Genomic DNA, 26,130 nt, shown 5'->3' with positions numbered 1-26,130 from the left:
CAGATTCTCGATAAATTATTAATAGCATGCAAAACTTTGAAATCTTAGCTAAGCGGTATAAAGGATTGACTGTGCACTTATAATCCTTTAGATATAAATCATTGACTAAGTCTGAGACTAAGTCTGTATCTAGCCACATGTAAGCTAAACTTCCCTCTGAGAAGGAGTTTAGAGTGCAAGGGGGTCCTTTCTGAACCTCATGACTAAACAGAAGGGTGTCCTTGACAATTTTGTCTGACCCTGTCCTCTGTGCAGTAAATAATCAAGTGTACTTTGCCATCGAATTTTGTTAAACCACTGTCACATTTACTATCAAACTTTGTTAAACCACTGTTTTATATCAATAAACATGTTGCTACTTCTCTCTTACGAGTGAAGTGTGTCACTCCATCTGTGACAAATTGGCATAGTCAGCAGGTTGACAAGTAGTATCACTGATTATTTACAGAGGCATGGAGTGAATCCAAGTCGCGACTTCTTTTAAGACTGGACTTGTGACAATTGGCATAATTTGGAAGCCATAGCCCTAGGCATTCCCAGAGCTGTGATTCAGGGTCAGCCTACTGGCATTATCTTGAGTCTGATTGAAGCATTCCAGAAACAGTGAAAGGAAGAAGAGTATTTCAGCTCCTTCAGCACCAGTCCCCAGAAAAGAAGACAGCCCTTTCCTCCCCCTTAGGAAGGAATTTCATGATATGAAGTAAAAAACCAAGTAACATCCGAAAGCAAGTGGCCCTGTCTGTCCAGAAAATGAAAGCTTATCAGTGGATAAGTGATGATGGCCCATACATTTTAATTCCAGTTGGTCCTCAGAGACAATTGGTGAAGTTTTTAATAGATACGGGAACACAAATTTCAATTCTAACACAACAAGATGCTGAGAAGCTGGATGTGCAATCCGGACAGTGAAGAGTTAAGATTAGTGGTGTGAATGGAGTGAGTGTTGTGTGTCAAACTGCCAAAGTCGGTATATGGCTCCTGGGCAAGAAGCATATGTTGACTACTCACTTTGCAATTAAAGATCATTATGAAAATATTTTAGGTTACAATGTTTTAAATGGACAAGACTGGCACCTGCCAAATGGCAGTGTGTGGTCTTTCAGCTCAAACATCAATCCCAACCCCGGCAGAAATCGGAAGGCTGCAGTGTGTGTGCTGTGCACAGCCCCTGCACTCCCTGACACAAGAATTATGGACATACCACAGTATCGTTTTTTCTGCTGTGGCACGACATGGAATTTCTGAGGTCATAGCTGATTTGCAGAAATTACAAATTATCTCCAGAACCCACTCCTCATATAACTCACCTGTCTGACTGGTTCAGAAACCAGAGGGGAGGTGGCATTTATCAATTGAATGCCAATGCAGCCCTGCTGACAGCTGCTGTACCGAACATTGCAAACTTAACAGCTACTTTGCAAGCAGCTGCATACCCAAGCATGGTGGCTCTAGATGTAAAAGATATGTTCTTTATGGCACCCTTGAAGGAGGAGGATAAAGAAAAGTTTGCTTTCACTTGGGAAGGAATTAAATATACATTTAATAGACTCCCACAGGGATATAAACATTCACCCACAACTGCTCATGCCAGGCTTGCTGAACTTTTACAGACAGTCTCACTTCCTCAAGATGTGAAACTGTACCAATATATAGATGATATTCTGATTGGAGGAACTTCTTCTGAGAAGGTGGGGGAAGTGGCAGCAGCAGTATGGCAAGCACTAAATAAAGCACAAATTGAGATTCCACCCAGAAAATGTTAGGAACCAAGTAAAGAAGTAAAATTTTTGGGTACTTGGTGGATAACAGGCAGTGCAGTGATTCCTCCAGATACCTTAAGAAAAACTGAAGAGCTGCAAATGCTCTACTCAAGGAAGTAGTTACAATTAATGGGAATTTAGGATATCAGAGGAAACATGTACCTGGATTATATATTATTTCCCATCCATTATACTCATTCTTATGGAAAGGCAAACCCTGGGAGTGGAAATAAGAATGTAGAGAAGTGGTCAAAACACATGACTGAAGAATTAAAAACATATCAGTCACTGGGACCAGTACACTCCTGTGACCCTATTATAACTGAATGGGGTTTCACCAAACACCCTACTCACTGTAACCTGTCCCAAACTTGCCCTGATGGGCCAAAAAGACCTTTATTGTCTGCAGCTCAACTGCATTTAAAGAAACAGAACGATACTCTGAATGGGAAAAGGATACTATCACAGTTGTTCAGATGCTATTGTGATTGTGTCATAGTCTGTCTTACATTACTTATTGTCATAGATAGCATCATTGTCTTTCTCTGCATTATTAGTATGATCTACCTGTTCAGTGTTTTGTATTAGGACATTTTTCTTTCCTTTATGTGATTCTAATTCTAGAGCAGATAATACTTAAGGCAGTAGACTGTTGGGTTTTTTTTTCCTTGGAATATTCTAATTATAGCTTTAAAGCTGTTATTTCTTAAAAAAATTAAATTCTGATGCATATGCATGCTCTGAATGCTTTTTATATAAAATATATATGTAAAGACTTATGTTTACAAGAACTGTAGGAGAGAAGGAGAGTTGGCAATGAAAGTCCTAATTGCTTGGAAAAACAGTTAAGCATATTTCCTAATTATGATCAGTACTGATCCTCAGAGAGAATAGCTTCTTTTAAGACTACTCCCAGAAAGAGAGAGGTAGAAGTTAAAGGGTGTATGGCTGGGGTTTTGGCATTGCTTCTGGGGTGGTTTTTTTTTCCTCCAGCTGGGCAGAACAAAATTCTCTGAAAGCAACGAAATTGGAAGCAAAAGATTCTTTTACTATGTAGAGCTATTAAAAAAAAAGATTTAACAAAACTCAGAGTATTCAGATACACAGCTCTAAAAGCTTTTAAAATTTCTAATTTATTGTAAATGACTCAGGAAAAGTAGTCAGAACTGCATCTAAATTATGAAATACCTATACTGAAGTTGCACTTCAACTTTGTTCCCAGGCTTTGGGAACAGAAACCCATGTTGATGCAAACACAGACCCACTGTCAGTGAAGGAAGAGTTGGAATGTGAATTATTACAGGAGCTTGACCCCTACAAATCAATGGGCCCTGATGATATCACCCAAGGGTGTTAAGAGAGCTGGCTGATGTCATTGCAAGGCCGTTCTCCATAATCTTTGAGATGTCATGGAGATCAGAGGATGTCCCAGAAGACTGGAAGAAGGCTAATGTCACACCCATATACAAGAAGGGTTTAAAGGAGGATCCAGGAAATTATAGGTCCATCAGTCTTACTTCAGTCCCTGGGAAAGTCATGGAATGAATCCTCCTAGGAGCTAGCACAAGTCAAATGAAGCATATGATTGGGAAAAGCCAGCACGGATTCACCAAGGGCAAATCGTGCTTGACAAACCTGATTGCCTTCTACAACAAAGTAACCTGCTCAGTTGATGTGGGGTGAGTGGTGGATATTGTCTACCTGCATTTCTTCAAGGCTTTTTATATGGTTTCCCACAGCCTTCTCCTAGAGAAACTGATACCTTACGGTCTAGACAAGTGGTCTGTGCAGTGGGTGGGGAACTGGTTGACAGGCCACTCCCAGAAGGTGGCAGTAAACAGATCATTTTCAAACTGGCAACCTGTCACAAGTGGGGTTCCCCAGGGATCTGTATTGGGCCCAATGCTGTTTAATATCTTCATAAGTGATCTGGATGATGGGATCAAGTGTACCCTGATGAAGTTTCCTGATGATACCAAACTGAGTGAGGAAGCAGACACTTTGCAAGGGAGAGCCACCCTGCAGGAAGACCTGGATAGTCTGGAAGAGTGGACTAACGAGAACCTTATGAAATTCAATGAAGACAAACATAAGGTCTTGCACCTGGGAAAACGTAATCCAGGAGTGCAGCAAAGGCAGGGATCTACCTGACTGGGGAGCAGCTCTGTGGAAAGGGACTTGGGGGTCCTGGTGGACAACAAGCTCAATATGAGCGAACAGTGTGCTGCTGCAGCAAAGAAAGCCAACAGGATGCTGGGTTGCATCAACAAGGGTGTCACCAGCAGAGATAAAGAAGTCATTATCCCACTCTACTCAGCGCTTGTCAGGCTGCACCTGGAATACTATGTTCTGTTTTGGTCCCCGCTATGAAAAAAGATGTGGACAGGCTGGAGAGGGTCCAGAGAAGGGCCACAAAGGTGATCAAAGGACTGGGAAGTCTGCCATATGAGAAAAGGCTGAGAGAACTGGGTTTGTTCAGCCTTGAGAAAAGAAGGCTTAGGGGACAACTTATGACCATCTTCCAGTATTTAAAGGGTGGCTACAAAGAAGATGGAGACTCCCTTTTTACAAGGAGTCACATGGAAAAGAGGAGGGGTAATGGGTACAAGTTACTCCTGGGGAGATTATGACTGGACATAAGAGGAAAATTTTTCACAATGAGAACAATCAGCCATTGGAATAACGTCCCCAGGGAAGTGGTGGATTCCCCAACATTGGACACTTTTAAGATTTGGCTGGACAGGGTGCTGGGCCATCTTGTCTAGACCATGCTTTTGCCAAGAAAGGTTGGACAAGATGATCCTTGACATCCTTTCCAACCTGGTATTCTATGATTCCATGATTCTTTTCTTCCAAGCACCGTGCTAGATGTTGTACAAAACCAGTAAGCGACAGTCCCTGGCACCCAAAATCATTTACAATCTAAAAAAGGTGATGTGTCCAGATGAGTTAAAGTGGGTCAGATGGAAACAGACAGAACACATAGTAATTATCATCTTTAGACAAGAACAGCCATCACAAGCTGTCCATAACTGAAGAACCTTGATGTCAGCATTCTCTAAGGTAATTTCTTTGATGCAGCAACTTTTTGAATGCCTTTACTCTTTTGAACTGAAATTACTGACATAGTGGGATTGAGTGCATTCTCAGAAAAAATGCAGATGGCACCAATCTGAGTCATGCAGTTGATTCCCTTGAGGGAAGGGATGCCATCCAGAGGGATCTGGATAAGCTTGAGAAGCGGGTGCATGTGAACCTCATGAAGTTCAACAAGGCCAAGCACAAGGAAGGTCCTGTACCTGGGTTGAAGCAATCCCCAACATCAGTACAGACTGGAGGATGAACAGACTGAGAGCAGCCCTGAGGAGAAGGACTTGGGGGTGTTGGTGGATGAAAAATTGAACATGAGCCAGCAATGTGTGCTTGTAGCCGAGAAAGCCAAACATAATGTGGGCTGCAGAAAAAGAAATGTGTCCAGCAGGATGAGGGAGGTGATTCTCCCCCTCTACTCTGCTCTAGTGAGACCTCACCTGGAGTCCTGTGTCCAGCTCTGGAGTCCCCAGCACAAGAAAGACACAGAGCTCTTGGATCAGGTCCAGAGGAGGGCCACAAAAACTATTAGAGAGCTGGAACACCTCTCCTATGAAGAAAGACTGAGAGACAGTTAGGGTTGTTGAACCTGAAGAAGAGAAGGCTCCGGGAAGACCTGAATGCAGCCTTTCAATATATAAAAGAGGCTTATAAGAAAGACAGAGAGACTTTTTGCCAGGGCCTGCAGTGACAGGACAATGGGCAATGGTTTTAAACTGAAAGTGGGTAGGTTTAGACTGGATATAAGGAAGAAATACTTTATGATGAGGGTGGTGAGACACTGTAACAGGCTGCCCAGGGAAGCTGTGAATGCCCCATCATTGGAAGTGTTCAAGACGAGGTTGGATGGGGCTTTGAGCAACCTGATCTAGTGAAAGATGTCCCTGTCCATGGCAGCAAAGTTGGACTAGATGAACTTTAAAAGTCCTTTCCAATTGAACCCATTCTATGATTCTATGACTCACAACAACCTTAAAGAATTGAGCTCTGAACCATTAGGGCTTATCAGCTTTGGTTTAGCATTAGTTCTATAAAACTTTATCAGACTCCTGCAGAACATGTACACAGATGTGTATAAACTGTGCTCCCCCAACAATCATATTCTGGGAAGGTAGATTAGCTCAGGCTCACACTAGCAATAGATGGTAATGGAAGGATGCAAGGAAATGTGTGTGGACTGGTCAGATGACAAGCAAAAATGCCAAATGCATCATATTCTGAATGGCCCAGTTCAAAACATTTCTGAATAAAAACATCTTGTGGACTTGATTTATGAGTAACCACTGCACAGAACTGAATAAAGGACATATAGCAGTTATTCTGAAAAGAGAAGCTTGAGTCAACAAACACATTTCTTTCTTGGGTCTGACAGCTGTATGAACACCCATACCATGTTCATGCTTTGGACTGAAAGCTTCCATATTTGTGGACTTGAAGAAGAAACAAAATCCAGTACATTTAAGTCTGTTCCTTCTAACACTATATTATCATGGCTGACAAAATTTATCTATGGAATCAGAGGAGAAGCAATTACATTTTTTCAACCTCATCTAACATTCTACAGTCATGAAAAAGAACAAATACTTCCATTTTAGTAGAAATCAAGCTATAGTGTTTCTGCGATGTAAACAGGTCAGTTAGCTTTAAAATTTCATTACATGGCTTGGACACATTTCTGAAACAATGCAGTGTGAAATGCTGAGGAATTGAAAGCTTTTGCTTTGGATAACTAAATAGAAGAGTAAAGGTCAACTTTATTTTTATGCTTTCCTATATACTCTTATCCAGGCATCAGTTCAACATAGTCATCTAAAACTCTACTCTTCCATGATTAAGGAATCTTGTTACAAAAGCTCTGCCTCAGAGAGCATTATAAGTCACTGTGGGAAAATTACTTGGTGGGGGGGAATTAGAGAAAACTGGGACCTAATAGAAGCGTAGTATTACAGAAAGCCTTTGTCCTGGTTTCAGCTAGGATAGAGTTAATTTTCTTAGTAGCTGGTGCAGTGATGTGTTTTGGATTTGGTGTGAGAACAATGTTGACTGGACACTGGCAGTTTTGGTTGTAAGTAGGTAATGTTTATACTAAGTCAAGGACTGTTCAGTTTCTCAGGCCCTGCCAGTGAGAGGGTTGGAGAGGCATGAGAAATTGGGAGGGAACACAGCCAGGACAGGTGACCCAAGCTAGCCAAAGAGGTATTCCATACCATATGACGTCAATCTGAGTATATAAACTGGGGGAAGAAGAAGGAAGGGGAGGACATTCAGCATTATGGCATTTGTTTTCCCAAGTAACCGTTACACGTGATGGAGCCCTGCTTTCCTGGAGATGGCTGAACACCTGCCTGCCCATGGGAAGTGGTGAATGAATTCCTTGCTTTGCTTTGCTTGCATGCGCGGCTTTTGCTTTACCTATTAAATTGTTCTTATCTCAACCCTTGAGTTTTACATTCCTTTCTGATGCTCCTTACCATCCCTCTGGGTGAGGGCGAGTGAGTGAGTGGCTGCATGGTGCTTAGTTACCAGCTGGGGTTAAACCACTAAAGCTTTTTAGGGTAGAATACAGCTATCGCTTTCAGGATGGTTGGCATGCACGGGATCTACTTTACTACAGCTCCCTAAGAATTACACCCTGCCATCTCAGCACATGCTCATAGGAGTAATGGAGGATGGAGTGGAGTGGAGACACTGTGGCCAGGCTTTGTCGTGCTCCCTGCAAGAACAGGAACTTGATGGTACCACACAGCTGATAAGCTGCATAGCAGTTGTCACATAAAGAGTATATGAGATGTCCACTGCTGAGCCAACCACTGTGGCAAAATTACTTTCCTTAGATGAAATAATCTCATTGTAATAACAACGCACACCTCCATCTCAAAGTTACCTGCCTCCAAGGTACTACTACGCTTCACTGGGCATGTGATACCAATCAGTAACAACAATATGTATGACTAGAGTCACTCAAGCTCCACCTAAATGTGAAGGAAATGGACTAGTCCTGGACTGAAGTAAGTCCAAAGGGGGGAACTGTTGTATAAACTCCTGGATTACCAAACTCTGATTTAGTGTTTAACTATATACAAATCTGTGCATAAAGTTAGGTCAAGCTGACCCACTCTTTAAAGTTGTTATAAATTAAAGGGCTTCTAATCAAGGGAGTCAGCCTTGGGAAGGATGAGAAACACAGAACAGATAGTGAGAAGAACACCATTATCAAAGTTATGCAGAAAGAAGCCTTCAAGTGAATAAAGTTCTGGCTGTAAGAGGAGACAGGCTGATAAGGTGTTGCAATCCACTGACATCAACAGAAAATTAGTTGAAAATAGGACAAAGATAATTGTAGTAGTGCAGGAGCGGGTTGGAAACTAGGACCATGCGTGGCAATCGGTTAGCTGAGGGGAATGTGCTCGAGCTTGTCTAGACAACAATTAACATGATGAGGCATGTTTGCAGAGCACAGGGGAGTGGGAGACGGATGGCGCCAAGGATGGCGCCAAGGAAAGGTAACACCTTGTGGTTAATTGATGGCAGTTAACCACCAATCAGGGATTGCCTAGTATGCAAGGCTTAGCTTCAAGAACCAATTAGTTTAAAATGCGCAGCTTCTGAAAGTGTATAGAAACTTGCGCTTCTGTACAATAAATTGACATTTGCTTGCATCAAGCTGCGTCCCGTCTCTTCATTCGCCGCATAGTAGTGGGAGATCGCGACCTCCAACTCAAATAGCATCCCCCCTGAAAGAGGGAAAAACCCTGCTTGAGGAGCATGTGTAGTTAGCAGAAAACTTCAGCAGTGCTATCTGAGGATGTGTAGTAATTTGCATTGAAGCGAGAAACTTGTAACCAATCCTGTTTATCATAAATGAATGTGCAATGAACTATGAAGTATAGAAAGTGGACAAATGACAGGAGAAGGTAGGTAAGACTCCATTGTAACTTCTGGGATCGGCTGAACCTGTCTTCTCCCCCATAGGGACGCCTATTGGGTAAGAACTTTATTCTATGACTAACTCATGCTAGCTGCTATTAGGTATATTGTTTTAAGCTTGCTTTGCAGTCAGTGTATTATCACCGGAATCTTTGAACCTTATTCTGTCACAAATTTGCATTTTATAATAAAAATCTTCAGCTGAAGTTATAAGTCTCTGGAGATTTGAATAGTTGTATCAAATGTAAAGGGTTTGAGGAAACCCCCTTTCTTAACGTGACAGCCACACACTAAAAATCAGAACAAAAATGCAGTCTTTATAATATGCAAACCAACCACCTCAGCAACCACATGATGCTATGGTGTCCTCCAGTCAGGTCCTCCTCACCTTTGCTGTTTGCAAGACAAGGACTGAGTTGTGAGTGCAGTGAACATACATGACACTACATATGGAATTTATTGTTTTTGATAGCACTCTGACAATAAAGAGGGTTTTATTCCTGTATTGGATTTATGTGGCAAGGTTTTGGTATTAGAGGGGCTGAAGGGGTGGCTTCTCTGAGAAGATGCCAGAAGCTACCCCCATATCAGACAGAGCCAGTTCTAGCCAGCTCCAAGGCTGGCCAAAGCTGAGGCAATCAGCAACGTTGGTAGCACGTCTGTGATAACACATTTAAGAAAGGCAGTTGGGAGAGAGAAAATGTGAGAGAAACAACTATGCAGACACCAAAGTCAGCAAAGGAGGGGGAGGAGGTGCTGTGCCCTAGGCACTGGAGCAGAGATTCCCCTGTAGCTTGTGGAGAAGACCATGGTGATGCAGGTTGTTTCCATGCAGCCCACGGTGGAGCAAATATCCACCCTGCAACCCATGGAGGACTCCACGATGGAGCAGGTGGATTTGCCCTGAAGGAAGTTGCAGCCCATAGAGAGCCTATGCTGGAGCAGGTTTGCTGGCAGGGCCTGTGACCCCATGGAAAGGACCCATGCTGGAGCAGTTCTTGAAGAAATGCAGCCTGTGGGAAGGACCCACATTGGAGAAGTTCATGAAGGATTGTCTCCCATGGGTGGGACCCTATGCTGGACCAGAGGAAGAGCATGAAGAGGAAGGAACAGCAGACATGAAGCATTATGAACTGACCACGATCCCCATTCCCCATACTCCTGTGCCACTGAGGGGGAAGAGGTACAAGAGTCAGGAGTGAAGTTGAGCCTGGGAAGAAGGGAGGGGTGGGGGGAGGGTATTTTCAGATTTGTTCTCATTTCTCATTTTCCTATGATGTTTAATTGGCAACAAATTAATTCCTGCAAGTTGAGTTTGTTTTACTTGTGACTGTAATTGCTGAGTGATCTCTCTGTCCTCATCTTGACTCATGAACTTTTTAGTCATATTTTTCTCCCCCTGTCCTATTGAGGAGATGGAGTGATAGAGTGGCCTGGTGGGCACCTGGCAGCTAGCCAAGGTCAACCCACCACAATTCCCCCCTTCCCATTTTTTAAACCCTTATTTCTCCAGTACAGAATGAGAGAAAGAAGACAGCTCATAACAAAAAATGTTAACAAGTATTCTCTTCTCAAATTCTCTGTACTCTTACAAAGTATTGGAAGATGTAAGAACTTAAATTACTTTCAATACAGAGTTTTCTGTTGCACTTATAATTTAGTAAAAAAAAAGTCAAAAGAAGCATTAGAGTATTTATCATATAATAAATACTATTCAATGTTGCCTGAAATAGACTTCCCCTGAGTTGACAGTAGAGAGAATAAGAAACTGGTCCCTAACCTAATTAGCTTGCTTACCTCCTCCTACTTCGCGCAGGTGTGCTGCAGCGTTCCCCAGAGAAGTGATGTTGGTTGGACCGAGCCATAGGAGGCTGCCTATTTGATGCTATCTCCCACGGTCGCATTGGCAGTGATGCAGTTGGTGATGCTGCTGTATAGTCAAAGACTGAATGAGAAAGACGTTGTCTCTTGGGACTTGAACTGTCTTCACTCTGTGCCAACATAAACAAAAAAGCCCTCAGCTGAGTGATTTGTTTCCCATATTGAAACTCCAATATTATTTACTTCAGCTAGCATTACAGAGGGAGATTTAACAGACTAATCAGAACACCATAAAGTTAAACAACTACAATTAGTTGTAGAACCTACTGCGTTCATAATGCAAACAACTAATTGCCTACCTGAGCATTTTTACTAAAGCATATTTCAGCAACATCAAGATATTTTAAATACTAATGCTAAGGCAATAAGAGAAGTTATATCAGAAAAAGGAGTAAACATTTACTTCAGAAGAAAGAGCTAGGTCCTATTTTGTTATAATATTCAACAGAGGCACTGCCCTGCCACCTCAATACAGGTTTAGGATATAAACACATAAATGAGTTATCCAAAGACTTTTTTGTAAAAGATAAGCATAGATTTCACACCAATATGATCCATATTTGCCAGTAAATAGATGCCATATAGACCTCTAGTTCAACATATGCATTCCATTCCTACCAGGTACATGCATACATAGCTGAAAAAACATTTTTAAATATCTGGAGTACAAATCAGCTCTGCTATCCCACCACAGAGGTGCCTCATCTTTTAACTTGTTAGTGCAGTAATAGTAATTAACAGGTAAAGACAATGTGATTAAACCCAACCACCATGAAAAACTTGATTTAAGTTTGTGTATTTTACTGAAGTTCTACTCGGACTAGGTAGCTCCTAGAGTTGTTAGTGTTAGTGATATGAAAACCATTCACCTCCAAGTTTACATCAGGTCCTGAACAGGAATAGTTACCTTCCCTTTTCACTGCTTGCCCCTGCTTAAAATGGTTAGCTAGACCTCTCCTTGTTCACCATAATAATTTAAGAGATATGATGTGATGAGTTTAAGAAACTAAATATTTGCAGTCATTTGCAGATGACCAATACAGAGAAAACTGAGTTTCTCTACAATAACTGTCTTCTTGAACTGCCCCCTCTAACCCTGTTAGAAGCCTTTTGCTTCACATAAATTTATAGACTATAATCTTTTAAAGCCTCTCTACACTTATTCATCTCTCACAATTTTCCTTGGTCTACCAAATATTCTTTTTCTTCCTATTTTATTGTCCTTCTTATGGTTTTATCTTTAAAGGAGTTTGATTTCCACTTTCTGAACACTATTGGTTGAGTAGAATATTTCACAGAATCATAGAACAGCTAAGATTGAAAGGGACCTCAAAAGATCATCTGATCCAGCCTTTTGTGGGAAAGGGAGCCTAGATGAGATTATCTAGTGCCCTGTCCAATTGCATCTTGAAAACCTCCAGTGATGGGGGACTCTACCACACCCCTGGGGAGGTTGTTTCAGTGAATGATTGTTCTCATTGTAAAAAATTTCTTTCCTAAGTCAAAATGAAACCTCTCCTGATACAACTTGAACCCATTGTCCCTCGTCTTCTCCATATGGCTCCTTGTGATGAGAGAGCCTCCATCCTCTTTGCAGCCATACTTTAAGTACTGGAATATTGTGATGTGGTCCCCCTTGAGCCTTCTCCAGGGACAAAAGACCCAACTCCTTCAGTGTCTCCTCATAGGGCAGGTTCTCTATCCCTTTGCTCGTTTTCATGGCCTTCCTTTGGACCCTCTCCAGTCTCTCCATATCATTCTTGAATTGTGGGGACCAGAACTGGACACAGTACTCCAGATATGGCTTGATAAGCACTGAGTGGGATGATCCCTTCTCTATCTGTGCTAGTAATGCCTCTGCAGATGCAGCCCAGGATCCCGTTTTCCTTTTTTGCTGCAGTGGCACACTGCTGACTCATGTTCAGCTTGTTTTCTGCCAGGTCCCTTTCAGCAAGGCTGCTCCCCAGCCACACAGATCCTAGCCTGCACCGGGCTCTTTGGTAATGTCATCCCAGGTGTAGGACCTTGCATTTGTCTTTGGTAAACTTCACACTGTTCTTGCTTGCCCACTCTTCCAGCCTGTCCAGGTTTCTCTGTAATATGGCTCTCCCTTCTGACATGTCTACCTTACCATTCAGTTTAGTGCCATCAGCAAACTTGGTGAGGGCGCTTTCAATCTCATTGTCCAGATCATTTATGAAGATGTTGAAGAATTGATCCCGGTATTGATCCCTGGGGGACCACACTTGTGACAGGCTGCCATGTAAAAACCATTGATCATCACCCTCTGAGTGCAGCCTGTTAACCAGTTTCCCACCCATCTTGCAGATTGCCCATCCAGTCTGTATCTTGCTAGTTTTTCGAGGTGACAGCTGTGGGAAACAGTGTCAAACACTTTGCTGAAGTCCAGGTAAACAACATCCACTGCTCTGCTCTCCTCATGTTGACAGAATAAGTTATTTTGTTCTAGAAGGTGATCAGGTTAGTCTAGCATGATTTGCCTTTGGTAAATCCATGCTGTCTTTTCCCAATCACCTGCTTCATTTGGATTGTAATAGTTTCTAGGAAGACTCGTTCCATTACTTTCTCAGGGACTGAAGCAAGACTATGGGTCTGTAGTTTCCTGAGTCCTCTTTTGGGCCCTTCTTGTACATGGGTGTGACATCTGCCCTCTTCCAGTCATCAGGGACATCCCCTGATCTCCATGACTTTTCAGTGATTATAGACAGAAGCTCTACTTCTCTTCTGCTTGATAGGTTACTTGTTTTCTTGCCTTTTTTTCAGCTCACACCTGTATTAACACACACAGGTGCAAGACTTGGCACTTCCCCTTAGTGAACTGCATGAGGTTTCTGTCAGTCCATTTCTCCTGCCTGTCCAGGTCCCTCTGAATGGCAGCATGACCTTCTGGCATATCAGCTACTCTTCCCAGTTTTGTGCCATCAGCAAACTTACTGAGGGTACACTCTGCCCCAGCATCCAGATCATTAATTAAGATGTTGAACAGGATTGGACCTAGTATTGATCCCTGTTTTAGCATTGTTTCCTTAAAATGAAGCCAGTGTGAACACAATTATCCAGTCTGGTCAGCTCATACAGTCTGCTCTCATAGTTGACCCTGCTTTGAGCAAGAAGTTGGACTAGAGAACTAGATCCCTTCCAACCTGAATTATCCTATGATTCTATGATGCATATACTTGCTCATCCTCCAATCACTTTTGAATTCCTTCATAAACTGAAATTCAACACAAAAGAACAAAGAAGTCAAAGACAGGTCTATTCTTAGAGTTTCATGAAAGCTCTCCAAGAAGGGTTCCCACTTCCATAAGATCAGCCTCCTTAAACAGCAGTAAATCCCACCTGGAGAAATGCCCCAGACGTGACAAAAAGCTTAAATCAGAATATGCTTCTTGTTACATGCTAGAGAATCTTACCAAAGAGAAATCACTATGAAACTAGACTTCATTACTTCTGCCACTTGTTTATTTAAATTTATCTTATTGTTGCAACAAAAAGAATGTAGGATGAAAATGATTTGTGACCTGCCTCAGAACTTTCAGGCTAGGGAGAAGTAACTTTTTACACCAAGTTGACTGGAGACAAGACAAAAATATATGCAAGAAAGGTAGATAAGGCACAGAAACATGGCACACTGTGGGGTCTGGAATGCAAAAAGGAAGAGCTGAATGTAGGAAGGAGACAGAGGGTTCAGTGGAATTGGAAGACCAGCAAAGCAAAGCAAAGGGTTAAAATATTCATCACTCCACCTATATCTTTGCCATGGTTTAACCCTGGCCGACAACAAAGCACCACACATCCCACTAACTCTCATCTCCAGTGGGATGGAGGGGAGAATTAGAAGAGTAAAAGTGAGAAAGAAACTCATGGGTTGAGATAGTTTAATAATTAGAGAGAAATAATAATTAAAAATAAAATTGTGAGAAAAGGAGAAAAAAATAGCAACCACCAACCAAGCAATGCCCAGACAGTTCCCAAGCCATGCCCCCCCCCCCCCCCCCTTCCCCTCGGTTTTATTGCTGAGCATGATGTCATATGGTATGGAATATCCCTTTGGCCAGTTGGGGTCAGCTGTCCCAACTGTGTCCCCTCCCAGCTTTTTGTGCACCTCCAACCTACTTGCTGTGGGGGCAGTCTGAGGAGCTGAAAAGGCCTTGAGACTGTGCAAGTGCTGTCCAGCAATAACTAAATCAGTGTGTTATCAACACTATTTTCAGTACAAATCCAAAACATAGTCCCATTCAAGCTACTATAAAGAAACTTAACTCTGTCCCAGCCAAAACCAGTACAATCTTGTAGCTTCCTTTTGATAGACATCTGCTGCCACTATCATAATTTAGAGCCCAAGAAATGTGGCAGAGGTAAAATGAACATGCTTTCTACAGGACAGGAAGTGTCATAAATCCACCCCCAAAAACATGGTGGCTCTCTTTGGTTTCAACTAAAAATAAATTAATAAATAAACTCCTATATGATCATTACAGCAAGGTTATAAGAGCATGCTGGGAAACTGTAATAGGTGAATATGGCAAGGTTTTGGTAGTGAGAGGGGGTTGCAGGAGTGTCCTTTGTGAGAAGAGGTCAGGAGCTGCTGTCATGCCAGACACAGGTGGTTCTGGCCATCTCCAAAACAGACTCACTGTTGGCTGAGGCTGAGCCAGCCAGCAAAGCTGGTGGTGTCTCTATGAAAACATATTTAAAGGGCAAAACCACCAGACAGGCAGAGAAAGAGAGAAAATAGAGCAAGAAATAGCAGTGCTGACACCAAGGTCAGAGAAGGAGGAGGGGGAGGATGTGCTCCAGGTGCCGGAACAGATATTCCCCTGCAGCCCATGGAAGAGACCAGCAGAGCAAATATTCACACTGCAGCCTGTGGAGGCACAAATATATTTTATGTATTTTAAGATTGTTTTTAAAATGTATCAGATTCCACTAACCTTTGGAAGAACTAGTTATATCTGTTACAGGAAAGTATATTGTGCTGGATCCGACAGCCTGAGAGGCAAAGCTGCTACAGCTTTATGCACCAAGTACAACTGGTAGCGAGGCTGAAAATTTACTCCCAGTAGGCATGCGCACACACACACACAGAGCACATGTATACACCACATATATATACACAGCCAGCTACACAGATCACAGACAGACATTCAGAGCACAGACAGCACCAATGGCCTCATCCTGCTCTGCTCTCTGGCTGAGCAAGATAGAGGTCCACTAGGGAGAGAAAATACATGTCTAGTGAGAGAAAATATATATATATATATGTACAAAGTGGAGCCCCTCCAGCAGTTGACCTCAGACACTCAGTCTTCCCAGTAGTTGGCCCCTGAATCCCACTCTCCCCAGTTGCTGGCACCTGGACATAGGAGTCCCCAAAGCCACAGCCCCACTCCAGTTGCTGGTATAGACTGTTTCACACACATGCATAGCATTGGCCAGGAAACCCCTGTTCTCCCATAGCTGACCCCCACCCCCTGTGCTCTTTACCTTAGAAACACACAGGTGCTCTCACAACCAGAGCTGGCCCTTAGAGACTCACACACACCCCTGACCCCAAGGTCACTTCACCTACTCAACAGCAAGTCCAGCTTGATCTTCACTAACAACCACACACTTGCACACCTATATTTACTGGCACTACAGACCCCCATACACACACATGCACATGGAATAAAGAACCCCTTACCAGAAAATAGTTGAAGGAAGAGCTTAATAAAGAGACAGGACAGCTGGAGCTGATCATGTACAGGGCGTGGCCAGGCAAGTATACTGAACAGGAGCTGTTTACATGCAACTGGCCTTTTTTATCACCTTTACCCCAATATTTTCCTATGCTTGTTCCTCCCCAAATCACCTTTCCCTGGCTTTGGTTCCTCCCCTAAACATCCCATAATAAATCCTGTGCAATCCCAAAATGCTTTTCCCCTGCATCCCATAACATGTCCAATTACCCTTAGGCAGTAACACACACACATACACCGGTCCAAAGGGTGCTCTGGTGTTGACCATCATGATTAGTTTCATGCCTGGACAATGGAACTCATGCCTCACCTGGGACAGCCCTGAGAATGGCCTGCACAAGGTGTCCATTTCTTTGAGTCTGGAATTTGGGTTCCCCACCTGCGATTGTGCTCCTGCTCTCCTCTGGGGTGTTGTTTTAAATTTTGATCTTTGTTTCTCAGCATTCAAATATCTTAATTAGCAAGAAATTAATTTTTTCCCGAGTCAAACCTGTTTTGCCCATGATCATAACTTGTAAATGATCTCTCTGTCTTTATCTTGACCCATAAGCTTTTTCATCCTATTTTCTCCCCCTGTCTTGATGAGGGGGAAAATTGAGAGCAGCTGGGTGGGCATCTGGTCAAGGTCAACCAACCACAGTTACACTTCTGAACATGCTTCAATAGTCACTTTTACATAGTTTACCTAAATGCTGTTCTGCTTTGTATAGAGAAAGTGAAAGTTATAGCACGATAATTCAGACCTCTTATATTTTCACCAAGTCAGTGTACCTTGAGATATGCCTGTTTTCCAGTTAAATTATAAGTATTACACATACAAACGAATCATTAAAAAAAGACACCCACAACACAAAAAATCCCCCAAACCAAACAACATAAATAGAATTATTACCAGAAATAATTAAGATTGATATCTAAAATACATCTCCACTCCATTCCTCCACATATTGTCTACATATTTAAGAAGATTAAATGTTGTCATGATGTCCACAGATGTTTCTATTTTACCAAAAGCTATGAATGATCAAAGGTGGAAAAAATGGGGAGATAAGATTCAAGAATAAAACTCAATTTGGAGGATGCAAATTAGCCAGGTCTTGTGAAAACAACCTGGAGGAAAGACACATTAAGATGTGGACAAATCTGAGAAAGAGCAATACTAACACACTGATACTAAATATTACAGGTGTTAAACATTTGCTTTTCTGAAAATTAAAACTAATTAGACAAAGTTTTCCAACTTTCAGAATTGGAACCCACAACAAAATATGATATCAAGCTTAATAGGGAAACATTTATGACAAAAATGTAACTATTAAGTATTATTTTTAGGCAGTCTTTTCAGCATCAGAAAAGATGAAGAGTGGTGCGATTTTCACAGAGACCCTGCAGAGATGAGAGCCTGAATCCTCAACTGCACAGAAGGAACAACCAGAAACTGTAGTCAGTTGTGAGGCATATGAAGACTCCCATGATGGGGAAGATTGCAGGCTTGCAACTTCTGGTAACAGGAAGACTGCTCCTTCTCTACCTGTACATCTGCAACAGTGGAATAAGTTCAGTGCCCTGGTAGAAGACAAGGGAGAGAAAGCCATGTCTGAGGAGGCATCAGATCCAGCCAAGCCTGAACCACAAATCAGCACCAAGAAGAAGCAACAGGTGATAGTGGTGGGAGACTCCCTCCTTCAAGAGATGGAGACTCCTATCTGCCAAACTGAGTTATTGTCTACAGAGGTTTATTGCTTGCCAGAAGCTCATTGGAATGGAAGACATGGTAGAACAGCATGTACAACTGGATGCTGCAGTGGTGGATATAAACTCTTAAAAAAAACCCAAAACAACCCAAAAAACCCAGAACAAAAACCACACTGCAGGCAGGGCAGACAAGTGTGTGTGTGCGCGCGCGTGCGTGTGCATGTGCGTGTGTGTGTGTGTGTGTGCGTGTGCATGTGTATGCATACATGTGTGTTTGGGGGCAAAGGCTGTATCTCAATAAACAGCTTGAACATATGGAGCTCTTCTATATGACTGATGTCAGTCCCTGTGAGAGCTTATGAGTCAGGATCAGAGGACACACAAAAATGTCACACAAAAGTGACACTGTAGTGGGGGTTTTGGAGCTTGCTACAGACCATCAAATGAGAATGAAGGAGATGATGAATGAAGAGATCCACAGCTGGATCTGCTATTTAGCAAGGGAGAACTGGTTGGGGACATGATAATAAATGGTATCCTTGGCTGCAGTGACCATGAAATAGCAGTGTTCAAGAACCTGAGAGGAGTGAAAAAGCCAAGCCACAAAGTACAGATCTTGGCCTGGTGGGATATCATGGAAGACAGCTCTGAAGGGCAAAGGAACTCCAGAGCAGGGGTCCTCAAACTTTTTAGCCAGGGGGCTGGCGCGGATGAAGTGGCAGGCAGTCATCTGCGGCTGCTTGGTTCCCCCCCCCATCCCCCGGCGGGGGGGGGGGGGGGGGGGGGGGGGGGGCGGGGCGGTTCTGTAAATACCGGGGGCCAGATTGAGGACCCTGGGGGGGCGTATCCGGCCCACAGGCTGTAGTTTGAGGACCCCTGCTCTAGAGTACTGGCAGGTCATTAAGAACAACACTATTGATATTCAGAATTACACCCTACCCTCTCTCCCAGAGTTAAGCCTTGATTTCAAATTTGACAGATAAATCTTGAAAATCTGGCTGTCTGGACACAGAAACAGGATTTCTCAATGAAGGAACATGAAGACAGTTGGAACTTGGGCTACTGAAAATATGACATAGAAAAAATTGACCTCCCAAAACTCTGAGAGCTGCCTTAAACTCTGGATACCTGTAAGGAAGGCCAAAACAAGCCAATCATTAGTGTAGGTAAAAAGGATTGTGAGACAGCACAAAGGGAGCTTGTAAATAAGTCTTCTCTGCATGTAAAGTACAAAGTTTCTAGGAGCATTTGCCTGCAGAAGAACTCAAAAGTTTGGAGCAGAGAGCAACTTGGAGTATTTTTGCATAGAATTCTAGCAGTTATTTTTAAGATGGTGAGTACCTCTCTGAGCAGTTGTTTCTCCCCATCAAATGCTAGGTATGTCTTAGAAGACACAGTACAGAAGAAGAGATAGCATTCCTGAAATTGTCAACTATTACTGAAAGCAACATATACCTTAAAACTAGGATGTATATTTCAGGGATACAGACAAATAAATTCCAGAATGGTACTGCCCATTTCTACTACTTCAGTGAAAATACTATTTCAGAGGAAAACCTGATGTGATGGATTAACCTTTGGCTGGCTGCCAGACACCCACTCAGCTGCTCTCTCACTCCCCCTCCTCAACAGGACATGGGAAGAAATTAAGATGAAAAACCTCACTAGTTGAGACAGACAGGGAGGTCACTTATCAATTACTGTTACAAGCAAAACAGACTTGACTTGCGGAAGATTAATTTAATTTATTGCCAATTAAAATAGATTTGGATAGTGAGAAACAAAGACAAAATTAAAAGAACATCTTCCCCTTGCCCCCTTCCCAGGCTTAACTTCACTCTTTCATGCCAGACTGCTCTATTACCTCCCCTGCATCCTGAGTGACACGGGGCAGGAACGGGGGCTTGCAGTCAGTTCATAACAGTTTATCTCTGTTGCTCCTTCCTTTTCACACCCCTGCTCTAGCACAGGTCCCTTCCATGGGACACAGTCCTTCACAAACAGGTCCAGCATGGGCTCTCCACAGGCTATAGTGGGGATATTTGCTTCACCATGGTCTCTTCCATGGGATGCAGGGGAATCTCTGCTCGAGCACCTGGAGTACCTCTTCCCCCTCCTTCACTGACCTTGGTGTTCATACTGCTTTGTCTGTCTCACATTTTCTCCTCACTCCTCTCTTTCACAGCTGCTGCATAGCATTTTTTGCCCTTTATTAAATATGTTTTCACAGAGGTGCCACCAACTTTGCTGATTGTCTCAGCTTTGGCCAGTGACGGGTCCATTTGGAGCCAACTGGAAATGGCTCTGACATGGGGCCAACGCTGGCCTCTTCTCACAGAGGCCACCCCTGCAGCCCCCCCACTACCAAAACCTTGCCACATAAACCAAATATATCTGCAATCTTGACCTCTCTTCTTTGTGTAAACCAACCAACCAAATCAAAACAAACAAACAAAAAAAGCCTCAAACACCAAAACACACACTAAACCACAAACCCATACAACTCACAATGTGAACACCCTGCATTTCTATCCTATGAGAGGCAGAACAAGCAAGTTTGTTAGAATGCTTCCAAAACAATGGAGTTTGGAAAAGATGGGAGAAAAGGGAGGGGAGGAATGACATCAACTTAAAAAATGGAAGCTAAACCACAGAAACTTCTTTTTAACATGTGTTGGGTTACTTATTCATTTCTATGAATTAAATAGTAAAAAATGAACATCTACTTATTAAAAGAAACACAACTTGTGTTGTAAAATAAGATGTACCCTATGAAGTGTGGTATATGTTTGTGCCCATTGCCTCTTGTCCTATTACTGGGTGCCACTGAGAAGATTCTGGTTCCATTTTTTTACTCCCTCCCGTCAGGTATTTATATATATTGATAAGATATTCCCTGAGTCCCCTCTTTTCTAGGCTAAACAGTCCCAGCTGTCTCAGCTTTTCCTCATGTGAAAGATGTTCCAGTCCCCCAATCATCTTTGTGGTCCTTTTCTGGACTCTCTCCAGTATGTCCATATATCCTTTGTACTGGGAAGCCCAGAACTGGACACAAAAGTCCAGATGTGGCATCACCAGTGCTGACTAGAGGGGAAGGATCACCTCTCCTCAGACTGCTGGCAATACTCTTCCTAATATAGCCAAGGATGCTGCTGGTCATCTGCCACAAGGGCACATGGCTGTTCAACTTGCTGTCCACCAGGACCCCTAGGTCTTTTGCTTCAGTCAGTTAGCCCCCAGCCTAGTAGTACATGGGCTTATTCCTGCCCAGGTGCAGGACTTGGCATCTCCCTTTGCTGAATTTCATTAAGTTTCTATCTGCCCATGTGTTGCATCAACCACTCCTCCCAGTTGTGTTTTTTTTTAAAGAGATTAAACACTATTGGTCCCTGTATCAACCCTGGGTTATACAACTAGAGACTGGCTTCCAACTGGATTTTATGCCATTGATCATAATCCTTTGAACTTGGAAGTTCAGCCAGATTTCAGTCCATCTCACTGTCCATATATCTATCCTGTACTTCATCAGTTTGTCTATGAGGATGTTATCAGAGACAAAGTCAAAAGCATTGCTAAAATCAATAAACAACATCTACATCACACACACACACCCCTCCGCATAACAATTTAAAGTGCACAAGATAGAGATTTGTACTTTGTATAGTGCCCAAAACTGTTCTGTCCTGGTTAGACTAACCCTCTTCTGAAGAACTTAGAAAAAAAAAAAGTTGTTTACATTAACTACAGCTATTACAGTTCTTTTTTAAAATCAAATACAGAATCATTAGTTATTGAAAACAGCAATAAAAAACAACCTCCATACCAGAATTATGTGTTTGGGTCTCGAGAAGAGCATTTTTTAGTAGTTCTCAGACCCAATAAGGATGCAGAGGATAAAGAAGAAGTTTCCTAGGTAAGCTCCATCCTTGGCTTGGTAGACAGTTGAGAATGATATACACACACCCTTCTCCCCCTACCACACTCCACAGAACAAACATATAGCAGTCTTGTCAGGTTCTTCATGTACACATCTACTTATTTCTCTCATATCCACATACTCAAACACTTGAAACTTTACCACTTGTTTTGGCAAGTTCATTCCACAGGACCACTTAAATCAAATAGTAGCTTTTGCTCATTTACCACTCCATCTGCTCTACTTCCGTAGACAATATGGAACATCCCACAGAAAGACGCCTCAAACTCTAAAACATATCCTTATTTTATGCAAAGGCTATCTATCAAGCATATTTTATGTCAATTAGACTTTTACTTTATTTTTGAAAAAAAATATGTATACCCTTCAGTAATAACTGAACATTTTAATTTCATAGTGCAATACATTATAATAGGCACACTAGTTGAAAACAATCATATGCTAAAGCTTCATATCCAATTTTTTTAACCAACAAGTTTTTATACATGCAGCATAGCAAACTAAAAACCTACTAGAGTACTTAATGTCCAAAACAGCTGTCCATCTGTCCTTGCAACACACTGGCCAATTTTTGAAGGAATAAGAAGCACTGAAATGGAACCAGCTGTAATGGGAGTCTTGAAGAAGATATTGTAATTGAGGTGCTAGTGATCTTGAGCAGGCCATGTCTGCTCTATTGAGCCTTGTACTTAGGGCTTGAGAAGCCCATATGTTAGCATGAGTAGCTGCTGTAAGGGTATCTGCTGGAATGTCCCATGCTGAGTTGTGCTGCACATTGGTGGATGTTATGATAGAGAAAACATTGCAACATGTCAGAAGATATGATTCTGCTTGTTACACAAAATAAAAGGTGCCATGGCATGAGAGGGAGGAAGATCCTCTCCATGGATGGGATCTGTGCAGCATGCCATGGGAAAATCCATCCGGGGTCTATCTGAAGCTGCACAAAAGCAAGGTTCCCAGCATCTGAAGGGATGTAAGATTTACTTGCTATCTATATTCCTCTTCGTATTATATAATATTAAACCAGATATTTTATTATGCGATTTATTGTTGGGCCTTCCTTAGAGATCCAGAAAGAACCCTACACTCTCCTTTCTTCTCCCACTCTGATGCAGAACACCAGCTCATCAAAAACATTCAGCACACAGCAGCCTTAATTCAGAACAATCCAAACACAGTTGAAGCCTCTGAAGAAATAACCAGTGAGGAAGAAAACCAAATTGTTATTTTTCTTTATTTGCCAAGAGACAGAACCATCTCAAAGCTTTACTGAAGTCTTCTAGGTATTCTCTCTTTTCAAAAGAATTACAAATTGTGTTATTTGTGCTTTCATTCTCTCTTATATAATAGTCCATTCTTACTGTAGCATGAAACAACATGGAGAGGATTCTATCAAAAACTCAAGGAGCTGACCAAGCCAGACACTGCATTAAGATGAAAGGCTGTGGAGAGAGGATGGGGCTGAAATCATATAATCATTAAGTTGGCCTATTACTAATGGAAAACCAGTGATTACAGGAATGGAGACAGAATTGTGAGACTGACAGGAAGTTATTCAGTTATAACGGTGAGGATTAGAGGACTTTCTAAGGAACAAAACTAAAGGATGCATGCATAGTGGTATTCAGGCAAAAAAAAGCACAGCACTTTTTGACAAGAGCTGAGGTGGTGGGGAGGAATAGAAGCGACAAAGTTACTGCAAGTGAACTAGGAAGTGGGAACTACTAGGAAACAAAGTTTGAAAAGCACTAAATGAAAACAAAGAACTATAGAAGATGAGGGACATCAGAGAAACAAGAGAGAGAATGCTTCCACTTCAAGAAAATTTTTTAATGGTTCAAAGGAATCAAGATTAAAGACATATCCAAAGCAATCTTTCAGCAGCTAAAAGCTCTCAAGTGTGTGTGAGACTCCAGGTAAGGCAGATGCAGATTAAATGTTCGAGGTCCACCCCTCGATCCCAGGCCCATCTATATGTTGCATCTCATCCTTGATGACCTGAAGTGTCATGGGCCCATCGAGCTATGAATAATTCACCTTTATGTTGCCAATCCAAATCTACTTGTGCCACTTCAATCTTGGCTGCTTGATCTACCTGCTGGTTGTTTACAAGTTCCTCAGTGGCCCAACTCTTGGGTACATGAGCATCTACATGATGTACTTTTACAACCAGGTTGTCCACCCTTGTAGAGGAATTTTTAAAGGACCGAGGACATATGTTACCATTGTCCGGGTTGGACAACCCAGGCCTGTTAGTTGAAGCTGCAGAGCAACTTTAAATTGTCCTTGGAACAAGCAGTGTGAGAAAGAAAACAAGCTATGCACAAACAAGAAGCCAGGTGCAGAGCAAGTCCTGGGAACCGTGAAATCAACACACTCTCATCAGCACACTCTGATCAGGTGCCTGCAGCATGCTCACCAATCAGCGACACAGACGCCCGCGTGACCAGAAACTTTTATCCAATCACCTGTGTGTAGAGTTGTGTGAGCAATTGGTTTAAGTTATAAATATGACCTGTTTGTTTAATAAAGTGAGCACGGCATGTAGCCATATTGGTGTGATTGTCGTGACTTGGCCAACTCTCCACAGGGGACCCTCTTCGCACCCGGACAACAATATCTTGCCATAATGCAGCAGCCCAAATGGGTTTACCTCTGCGTTGCCAATTACTTTGCTTCCATTGCTGCAACCACCCCCACAGGGCATTTGCCACCATCCATGAATCAGTATAGAGGTAAACTATTGGCCATTTCTCTCATTCAGCAATGTCTAAAGCCAGCTGGATAGCTTTCACCTCTGCAAACTGACTCTATTCACCTCCTTCAGCAGTTTCTGTGACTTGTCATAGGGGAATCCATACAGCTGTCTTCCATCTCCGATGCTTTCCTACAATATGGCAGGACCAATCAGTAAACAAGGCATATTGCTTCTCATATTCTGGCAGTTTATTATACAATGGGGGACACTTCAGCAATGTCACCTCTTCCTCTGGTGACATTCTGAAATCTTTACCTTCTGGCCAGTCCATAATCACTTCCAGGATTCCTGGACAACTGGGGTTTCCCATTCAAGCTCATTGTGTGATCAATGCGACCCACTTCATGCAGTAGCAGTTGCGTGATCTGTAGAGTAGAGGAGATCCTCCTTTTGAACTTCCAGCCCAGCACTGGCAAACGGGGCACCAGAAGGAGTTGTGTGTCAGTACCAATCATGTCCAAAGAGACTCAAACCCTTTCATAAGCTGCCAATATCTCTTTTTCAGTTGCAGCATAGCAGGCCTCAGATCCTCTATATGTTATCAACATTGTTCTCACACCAAATCCCAAACACAGCACTGTACCAGCAACTAAGAAGAAAATTAACTCTGTCCCATCTGGAACTAGGGCACATCCATAACACCATAAAAATGTTAGTTGTGCAAAAGGAGGAAACATCTTGAGATACATAAGAATATTGTTTGGCTTAAAAATTCCCCAACTTTTTTTTTCCTCAGATAGGAGGCTGACACATATATTAACATGTAGCAGCCTCAAAGAAGAGGATGTTGCTTAGTACAACCTTCCTGTATACATATCACCCCAGTGTTAAGAGATGTTATAAATAGCCATTGCATGCAGCAGGTGCAGGGACTGGCTGATGGAGACCAGCCAGGAGACCCGAGGGTCTCCATCCCAGGCTGATGGATGCAGCTGCTGCTTTCACATTTGCAGGTTCAAGCAGTAAGGCTGAGAGTGTACCCCTGTACTAGATTTGTATGACAAGGTTTTGGTAGCAGGGGGGTTACAGGGATGGTTTCTGTGAGAAGCTGCTAGAAGCTTCCTCTGTGTCCAATGGAGCCAATGCTAGCCAGCTTCAAAATGGACTTGCCACTGGCCAAGGCTGAGCCAATCAGCGACAGTGGTAGCACCTCTATGATAACATATTTAAGAAGGGGGGGGGGGGGGGGAAGCCTTGTACAACAGTAGCCAAAGAGAGACAAGTGAGAAAATGCAAGAGAAACAACCTGCAGACTCCAAGGTCAGTGAAGGAGGAGGAGGTGCTCAGCCCCATGTAAGTGGAGCCAAGACCCTCACT

At 42.6% G+C, this 26,130-nt stretch overlaps 1 protein-coding gene across 4 annotated transcripts in view; it reads right to left on the bottom strand.

The window, feature by feature from the left end:
• The window catches only part of LOC129783108 (E3 ubiquitin-protein ligase RNF38-like), a 176,530-nt gene that overhangs the window by 69,046 nt on the left and 81,354 nt on the right, over positions 1 to 26,130 (bottom strand). For all 4 annotated transcript variants that reach the window (XM_055792816.1, XM_055792814.1, XM_055792815.1 and 1 more), the window contains one exon: positions 10,575 to 10,768. In XM_055792816.1, the coding sequence (XP_055648791.1) occupies positions 10,575 to 10,768 (194 nt within the window). The remainder of the gene's footprint in view (positions 1 to 10,574; positions 10,769 to 26,130) is intronic.

This window comes from Falco peregrinus, chromosome W, assembly GCF_023634155.1.
Source record: "Falco peregrinus isolate bFalPer1 chromosome W, bFalPer1.pri, whole genome shotgun sequence".
In the NCBI taxonomy this organism is placed as follows: Eukaryota; Metazoa; Chordata; class Aves; order Falconiformes; family Falconidae; genus Falco; species Falco peregrinus.
This window is presented reverse-complemented; position numbering and strand designations above follow the sequence as displayed.